Source organism: Coenobita brevimanus, chromosome 1 (genome assembly GCF_032717465.1).
Source record: "Coenobita brevimanus isolate Jiangsu-jjx chromosome 1, ASM3271746v2, whole genome shotgun sequence".
Lineage (NCBI taxonomy): Eukaryota > Metazoa > Arthropoda > Malacostraca > Decapoda > Coenobitidae > Coenobita > Coenobita brevimanus.
In genome coordinates, this window is record NC_136954.1 from 46,108,004 (window position 1) to 46,117,621 (window position 9,618).

At 38.4% G+C, this 9,618-nt stretch overlaps 1 protein-coding gene across 1 annotated transcript; it reads left to right on the forward strand.

Annotated features, from left to right (window-relative positions):
* The first annotated feature begins 308 nt into the window (after positions 1 to 308).
* LOC145396100 (uncharacterized) lies at positions 309 to 1,181 on the forward strand. The gene has a single exon (XM_080269585.1). The coding sequence runs from the start codon at positions 309 to 311 to the stop codon at positions 1,179 to 1,181; it is 873 nt and encodes a 290-aa protein (XP_080125711.1).
* The last annotated feature ends 8,437 nt before the right edge of the window (positions 1,182 to 9,618 follow it).

The following is a 9,618-nucleotide window of genomic DNA, read 5'->3' on the forward strand; positions in this document are numbered from 1 at the left end:
AGAGAGAGAGAGAGAGAGAGAGAGAGAGAGAGAGAGAGTAGGGTTGCAAAGGGTGAGAAAGTTTCCGGGAAAATGGAAACTTTCCAGGGAATCTTTCCGGGAATTTTCAGGGCCCGGGAATTTTGGGAATTTTCAGGAATATTCACATTTTTCACAAAATATTCTGTGTATTAATAAGTAAAACAATTTAAGGTAATATATATATTAATTAGATACAGTCTTCAACTTTTTCCTCTAAACAAAAACTCAAAGGCAAAAACTCATCTCGTAAACTTCCAAGTAAAACAAGGTGGGGAGGCATAGTCCTGATGTTGAACAGTCTAACTGAAGGGAAAGAGGCCTTGCAGGAGTTGATCATCATGGAAAGGCTCAGTGTAGATAAGGACATACGCAAGTTGATTTTAGACAACGAAGTTTTCTGGGTGCGTGTAAGTAGCTCACTGGCCATTCTAGAGCCTATTGCCTCTGCTATCCAGGAAATAGAAAAAGGTGATGCAGTGCTCTCAGATGTACCACGTCTCTTTGCTGGACTGAAGCAGAAAATAACTGCAGCTCTTCCTTCATCACCTTTACTCCAATCAGAAGAGGCATCTGTGACAACATATATTGAGAACCGAATGCAGTTTTGCATAAAGCCAATACATGCAGCAGCAAACATCCTTGATCCTGTGCGCCAAGGACAAGACACTGATGAAGAACAAGTTGGCAGTGCATATTCTGTCATATCATCTATGGCCATTCATATGAATCTTGACGTTGGTGAAGTGATGGGAAGCCTGGCAAAATTTCGTGCCAAAGATGGTATTTGGAAATCAGATGGTGTTTGGAAGTCAGCTGTGCATGTTTCAAAAGCAACTTGGTGGAAAGGGCTCTGCAGCTCGGAACCAGTATCATCAGTAGCAAGTATTCTCTCACAGATACCGCCGACATCCGCTTCGTCAGAGAGAAACTGGTCTCTGTATGGAAATACACACACCAAACCGCGAAACAGACTTACCAATGATCGAGTGGAAAAGTTGGTGGCTATTCGTGCTAATCTCAAACTGTTTGAAGATGACATGAACGAGAAAAATTTAACCATCTGCACCAGTGAAATGGATTCAGACAGTGAAGTGATGGAAGATTCAGTGTCATCTGATTCAGAGGAAACCGAAGTTACCGAACAACAAAGTGAGAAATAAATGTAGTGATAAATTGAGACAATCTACTCTATTGTTTTAACTTGCATGGCATAGCCAGTGATAATTAATGATAAGTTTTGCTTTCTTATTCTGCTTACATATTACTGTAAGGTACCAGTTTTCAGTAAAATTTTAGTTTACAAACAAGGTTTTCAGCTTACATCCTGAATAACGCCACACATTTTGAGTTAAGGTTATCTAAAGCTTAGGAAGTTATATTTGGATTGAAATAAACATTTTCCGTTACACATGACTTTTAATTCTCCTGAGGAATAAGAGGCCACCTCTTTTCTTTTATAATTTTTAAGGCATTCAAAACCTTCTGAAAGTTCCCGAAAATTCCCGAATATTCCCAACATTTCCAATAAATTCCCAAAATTCCCCTGGAAAGTTTCCGAGTTCAAAATTCCCGGGAATTTTACAACCCTAAGAGAGAGAGAGAGAGAGAGAGAATGTGTGTGTGTGTGTGTGTGTGTGTGTGTGTGTGTGTTCTTACCTAATTGTACTTACCTAATTGTATCTTTACAGGAATGAGTCAAGCTCGTACTGTCCCGTCTTAAACCATATTTATCGTACATATCGTTAAATTTGTGAATTGTTTTGGCACACACTATTTCATTCGGTAGTGCATTCCATTGATCAATTGCTCTGTTTGGGAAACTGAATTTCCTTACGTCTTTATCACCTCTCTTCTTATGCAGTTTTTTGCAGTGTCCTCTTGCTGACGCTTCTCCATATGTTAAGTAATCATTTATGTCTATATTCTCCTTCCCTGATATGCACTTATATAGCATTATCATGTCACCTCTTTTCCTTCTCTCCTGTAGTGTTGGTAGATTCAGTTTATTTACTCTTTCTTCGCAGCTTAGGTCTCTTAAGCTTGGTATCCATCTTGTAGCGGCCCTTTGAACTTTTTCAATCTTGTCTATGTGCTTTTTGAGATGAGGACTCCAGACTACTGATGCATATTCCAAGGTTGGTCTAATGAATGATGTTATTATCCTTCTTAGCATGTCTTCATTTATGTATGTGAATGCTATTCTCATATTTGCAAGCAGTGTATACATGTTCCGTACCTTCTCGCTGATGTGGTCAGCCAGAGATAGTCTGTTATTGATAATCACACCTAGGTCTTTCACTCTTTCTGATGTGTATAGGGTTTTATTTCCTAACTTATAATCCCAATCAGGTCTTTTTCCACTTTTACCAAACTTGATTACATGACACCTGTCCACATTGAATTCCATTTGCCATGTACTACTCCATTCATGAAGTTTATTTAATTCTTCTTGTAGCTCTTTACAAGATTCTGTGTTAGTAATTCTCCTTTGTATTTTTGCATCATCTGCAAACATATTCAGATAGCTCTCACTTCCAATGTTACTGTTTATATCATTTATATACACTAAAAACATGTTTGGTGCCAGCACTGAACCCTGTGGTACTCCACTAGTCACTTCTTTCCATGATGAGTAGTTTCCTCTTAGTACTGTTCTCAGTTCTCTTTTTATGAGAAAGTCTTGCATCCAACAAAACAATTTGCCTCGAATCCCTCCTTGATGGTACAGTTTCCATAAAAGTCTTTGGTGTGGTACTGTGTCAAAAGCTTTCTTGAAATCTAAATAGATACTGTCCACCCATCCTTCCCTTTCCTGTACTGTGTTTGTTACTCTGTCATAGTAGCTCAACAGATTAGTAACACATGATTTTCCTTTTCTGAAACCAAACTGTCTTTCTGTTATCATACTGTGTTCTTCTAGATGATTTACCCAAGCTTTTCTTATAAGCTTTTCTAATACCTTGCTTACAACACTGGTCAGTGATACCGGTCGGTAGTTGAGTGGATTTTGTCTATTTCCTTTCTTGAATAAGGGGACAATATTTGCTTTTTTCCAAACATCAGGTAGTTTACCTTGACTCAAGGATTTCTTGAAAATTAAAAATAATGGTTTACTTAACTCCTTTGCACATTCTCGTAGTACCCAACATGAAATTTCATCAGGACCACTTGCTTTTCCTCTGTCTAATCTACTTAACTCCTCCTGTATTACTTTTTCTGCTATTTGTATATCTGGTAGTATGTGTGGACATGCATGTTCCACATAGTCCCTCTCAAAATTTTTTCCTTCTGTAAAAGCTAATTGGAAATTCTTATTTAGTGCTTCACAAATATCTTTCTCTTGTGTATAAGTGATTCCCTCGTCCGTAATTGATTGTATTATATCTTTTGCTTTGGTTTTGCTTCTGATATAGTTGTAAAACAGCTTTGGTTGATCACTACTTTTATTTATTATATCCTCCTCAAACTGTTTTTGGGCTTCCCTCCTTATTCTTGTATAATCGTTTCTTGCTTGTTTGTAATTATTATACGCCCTTTCACTATTATGTCTTCTGTATCTATTCCACAACAAATCTCTTCTTTCTTTTGATTTTTTACATTCTGTATTGAACCATTTCTGTATTTTCTTATCTGCTTCTTTGTGCTGTGGGATGTACTTCTGGACTCCTATTTCATAAAATTCACAGAATTTTTTATATATAGCATTTAACCCGCGCCGTCCCGAGGACGTACTTCCACGTCCTCACGTTTTGTCACAGCTAATCCCGAGGACGTACTTCAACGTCCTGCAATTGCAAGGTTCATAATTTCCACAATTTTCAATTTTCGCGAGTCATTTTTGGTACGTATACACGGGACACCTTCCTCAATAAGATGCCAGGCAGAGACAATGCCTTACCCAGCATGACCTCCTCCCCCCCCTGCATGCCCTTTTCTCAGCAATTCACCTGTTATCAGTGACCTGGCCAGTATAGCCATGTCATGCCACGGTACGAAATTCAGGGCCAGAGTGATTCCCCAATCAATGACAATGTGGAGGACAAACTTTACATAGCATTAGAGGAAGAAACAGTTAGAAATGATGATCAGGTAATGTGGGAAAAAAAGGTCAGGTATTAGTGAGTGAAACAATGCTTATAATGCCTATATTACTGCTTGAAAACCAATATACTCTTGTACTACATATAAATTCGTAACAGTAAATAAATAAATACCGTTTATGAGTGGTGTGAAATAGTTATCCTCCCATAGAACTCGTTTTCTTTGGTGCCAGCCTGATAGAAAACCCAGTAAGGTAAGGAGGCTCTCCTACCTGTAATGAGTATTTTAAACCTCAGGTGAGCGATTTCTCTATGAATTTTCGATGTTTCTCACCAAAAGCGAAAGTTTTAACAAAAAAAAAAAAAGTGTCGAAAAATGGTCGGGATTGGGGGGTACCAGTGGTCAAAAAGTGGTCGGGACGGGGCGGGTTAAATCTTGTCCTCTAAGCTCATTTTCCCAATCAACTTCTAAGAAATACTTCTTTAGGTCTTGATAATTTCCCTGTTTATAGTTTAGGCTCTTTTTGTAACTGTCATTGCTGTTTGCTATGTTATATGCTATCCTGAAGTTATAATTTAGTACTGCATGATTGCTTTTGCTGAGTGGAGGGTGTTATATTAAACTGTCAGTATCATTTTCTTGCCTAGTAAATATTAGATCTAGCACTGAAGGTACATCAAGTCCTCTTTTTCTGGTGGTTTCCCTCACATGTTGCGTTACGAAGAACTCTTGTACAAGATCCAGGAGCTTTTGGTCCCAATAGCTTTCTTGGCTAATTATATCTAGAGTATTCCAATTTATATTTGTATTGAAATCCCCAGTTAGTATAATTCTTTCTGATTTCTCTTCCATTTTATGTAGTAATGATCTTAAACTCTGAATTGTACTCTCTGCCAGGTCCTCATATTCATCTCTTTTCCATGTGTTTGATCTGGGTGGCATGTACAAAATGGCTACAATTACGTTACCTTCAGATATGTTGATCTCTACTGCAATCATTTCTACTTGTGATGGTATATCTAGTTTTATTTCATTGACTTTTAGATTTTTCTTAGTTAATATTATAATTCCTCCTCCTTTTTTTAAATTTGTGTCTCTTCTCCATACATTGTATTCCTCTAAGTTTAGTATGCCATTGGATATCCTTGGTGTTAATTTTGTTTCAGTTAGGCATATTATTTGTGGTTCATTTTCTCTGACATAATCATTCATCTCTAGTAATTTAGATACCATTCCATCCACATTTGAGTACATCAACTTTATCATCTTGTTTATATACTTGTCATGACATGGTTCTACTACCTTCCTCCTTTTTATTCCATCCTGTTTGTGTACCACTTTCGTACCTGCAATCCTATTACTTTGTAAAAAAAAAAAAATTTCTTCTCCTCTTCTGATCTTCCCTCATTTTATGTTTTTGCTTCCTCCCTTTTCTCTTTCAGTAATTCCAGTTCCTCTTGTGTTAGGCATCTTTTTATCCATACATTTTTGAACTCCTCTTTTTCCATAAGATTCTTTGCATTTTTTAGTATCTCTTCCACAGTGTTTACACTCTGGAAAGTCACCTTTAGAGGTCTTATCTTGCTTTTCTCATATTTCCCTAACCTTTTGTGTTCCTCTATGTCTTTACTACAGATTTCCTCTGATATTTCTTTCAGTAAGCTCATTACATTTGCCATCTCCTTTTTGTCTCTTGTGATCTTGTTTTTTACTTCTTCCTCTTCTATACCAGTGATTACTATAGATTTGTTTATATCAACTGAATCTCTGACTAACTTTGGATTGTTTTGGATTATTTTTTTCACTTCCTTTTTAATGCTTTTTTCCTCCACCCTTGTTTCTAAGTCTTTCTTTACTTTCACCATTTCAGCATACGTGGTTTCCACATCATTTTTGTAGCTTTGCACAGCTTCATTCATCTGTGTTATCTTCTCCTCAATATCACTGCTCTGGTCTATAAGACTGCTTACTTGCCTAATTGTCTCTGTGTCATTTTTGAACTCTTCCATAACACTCTCGTGATTGACTACTGTATTTGCCATTTCACTGATTTTCTTCCTAAGTGTACTCAATTCCACTGTTAGTTCACTGATGGTTGTGTCTTTCTTATTGGCCTCCCTTCCTAGCTTTTCTATTTCTTCCTTTTGCAAGTGCATCTGCTTCTTTATTTCATCAATTTCATTTTTGAAAGCCATTTCTAGTTTGTTTACACGTTCAACCAGTCTATTGTGAGTCTCCACTTCAACCAGTTCTTGGTAGAAATCATCATTTTGCTTTTTACCTTTATCCCTTTTCTTTTCCAAATTTGCTTTACTAAAGTATGTATCCATTTTGCAATACTAAAAGTGCAGAGTATGTACTTACAATCCCCGTGTTGTTGTAGTCTAAACAAACCTCAGCTGACTCAGCGTATTCTTTCGTCTTGGTTCTCTTTCCTGTTTGAACAAGTCTTGTTTAAACTTATTATTTTTTTTCCGTTTAATAATGAAAAATCATTTAGTCTAACCTGGTACAGAGCTTGACTCATACAAAGACACTAATTTAGGTAATGCCACTGGCCGTGTTGGTTCGGTACGGAGCGCCGATGTCACACGTCCGCCTCGATTGACTCCCTGTGTGTGTGTGTGTGTGTGTGTGTTATCAGATTTTAATTTGATGGTGTAGTGGGGATTTTTTAAAGGGTGTGAGTCTCTCTCTCTCTCTCTCTCTCTCTCAGGTACGACCTCCATTAAATTCTTCAGTACCAAGACATCTTTTGTTTACTATTCTCACTACCGTCTGATATTTTAATATGATTATTGAAAGCCCTGTAGTAATCAGTGTTGTTAATTGTATTCTTATCCAAACTACCAGGAAGACTTTTTTTACCATTTTCTTCTCATTCAGATTTTGAGACCTATGCTTCGTGAAGACGTCACTGTGTTTATCATCATTTCCTTCTACCCACCACCACATTGTTTTGTTTGGTGGAGGAGTTAATTGTTGTCTTGTATCCAGCTTAAGATGTTTGGTAGTGAAGGTGTTACTGTGTTACTTGTGTTGTATGTTTTGCTGTAGTTGTTGTTGATGATGTTGTTGTCTGTGGTGGTGGTGGTGGTGGTGGTGGTGGTAGTTGCAGTAGTGGTAGTGGTGGTTGATGTGGTGGTGGTGGATGTAGTCGTGGTGGTGGTGGTGACGGTTATGGTGAATATAGTGGCGGTGGTGGTGGACGTAGAAGTGCTGGTGGTGGTGGATGTAGTAGTGCTGCTGGTGGTGGATGTACTGATGATGGGAGATGTATTGGTGTGGTGGTGGTGGATGTAGTGGTGGTGGTGGTTGGGGATGTAGTGGTGGTGGATGCAGTGGTGGTGGTGGTGGTGAACATGGTAGTTGTGGTTGTGGTAGATGTGGTTGTGATGGTGCTGGTGGTGATGATGGTGGATGATGGTGGATGTAGTGATGGTGGTGGATGTAGTGGTGGTGGTGGATGTAGTGGTGGTGGTGGATGTACGGTACTGATCGCGGTGGATGTAGTGGAGGTGGTGGATGTAGTGGAGGTGGTGGATGCAGTGGTGGTGGTGGATGTAGCTGAAGTGGTGGTGGTAGTGATGGTGACGGTAGTGGTGGGTGGTGGTAGTGGTGGTGACGGTAGTTGTACTGGTCGATGTAGTGGTGGATGGTGGTAGTAATGATGACGGTAGTGGTACTGGTGGATGTAGTGGAGGTGGTAGTAATGGTGTTAGTGGTGGTTGTTGTAGTGGTGATGGAGGTCATGGTGAAAGATCAATGCCTCATTATATTCTTTTTACTGCCAGACGATTTTACTGAGCGGATGAAGAGTAATTATTTTGTCGTCTACAGTATATCAGGGACTTTTTTTCAGCGTCCATTGTATTTTTATTTTTATTTTCGAACGCGATGCATGCTAAATTATTGCTAACTGTGCTGAAGTGTTGTTGTTGTTGTTGTTCTGTTGTTGGTGCAGTTCTGTTGTTGTTGTTCTGCTGTTTTTCAGCACCCATTAGTTTTCTGTTACCGTACCTGATATGAAAACAATTATCGTACTTTGTTGCAGGTGATGGCATTGTTATTATTGTTGCTGTTGTTATTTATACCAGTTATTACTCATACACACTGTACATTCTTTCGAAATTATTTGCTGCCTTTCTATATGCATGTAAAATGAGTTTATTATTATTATTACTGTTATTATTATTATTATTATTATTATTATTATTATTATCATTATTATGTTTTTATTAACATTATTATTATTATGTTTATTATTATTATTATTATGTATATTATTATTATTATTAATATCATTATTATCATATTATTATTATTATTATTATTATTATTATTATTCCTATTATGATTATTATTATTGATTATTATTATTATTATTATTATTGTTATTATTATTATTATTATTATTATTATTGGTGGCGATTCCCTTGTGTTCACTAATTATTTACTTTCAGTATGTGCTGTTATTTAAGCCTAATTATTGCATCACGTGTGTTGATAAGCTGCTGTTGATATATTTGCTGATGATGTTGCAGGAAGCCAGGACTACACTCTTGCACAGTGGACGAACGAGCTCTCTGCCAGGTGTATGTGGGGGGAAAAAAATATGGTTAGGTACATGAGCTGAAGCCTTGATTTCCGGGGTCTGAATGACGAGTTATCATTATTATTATTACTATAGTGGTGGTGGTGGTGGTGGCGGTGGTGGTCGTGATCATCATCATCATCACCCCCTGGGGGTAGAGGGATTTCAAGAATACTCCCCCAGTATCCCTGCTTGTCGTACGAGGCGACTAAGAGGGTTGGTGGTGGGTTAGTGCCCCAACCAGTAAAAAGAACTAACTAAACAAGCGAATAAAGCGCCTCGGACCCGGACGGACCATACTTTGACGACTAAGGAACGGCCAAAGGACTGTCTAACGGTTGGGACATGGAATGTGTGAGGAGTGAATGATGAAGTGAAAGAGGAAGAGATTGTTCAGGTGCTTGAGAATGCAAGACTGGATGAATGTGGATTGACTGAAACTAATTGGAAAAGTGAAACGGTGAGAGAATGGGAATGTGGTTTACGAATATGTACAGGAGTTAATGAGAATGAGAGGGCAAGAGAGGGAGTATGATGATAAGCAAGAAGTGGGAGGGGAATATAAGAGAGTATGGAACAGTGGGTGCAAGGATTGTATGGGTGAGGATGAAAGTAGGTATACAAGCATGGGCGATTGTATGTGCGTATGCTCCGACAGAGGACCGAGTGGCAAGAGTGAAAGATGAGTTTTGGGCAAGTGTAGAAGCATGTATGGACAAGTTTGAGAGAAGCGAGAGAGTGCTTTTGACTGAAGACATGAATGGTAAGTTGGGAATGTACGAGTGGACGGAGTGATTGGTCAGTGGGGTGTGCCAGCTGAAGTCGATGGGAATGGTAATGCTTTGGTGGACTGTGCTGGTAAGGGGCTGGCAATTGCCAACACCTTCTTTCGGTATAAGATGATCCACAGGTATACATGGAGAATCATTAGAAGGACGGACGGTGAACTTGTTGAACGAAAG

Bases quoted from the DNA above. Each gene is read 5' to 3' on its own strand.
- LOC145396100 (XM_080269585.1), top strand. From the start codon at position 309: ATGTTGAACAGTCTAACTGAAGGGAAAGAGGCCTTGCAGGAGTTGATC.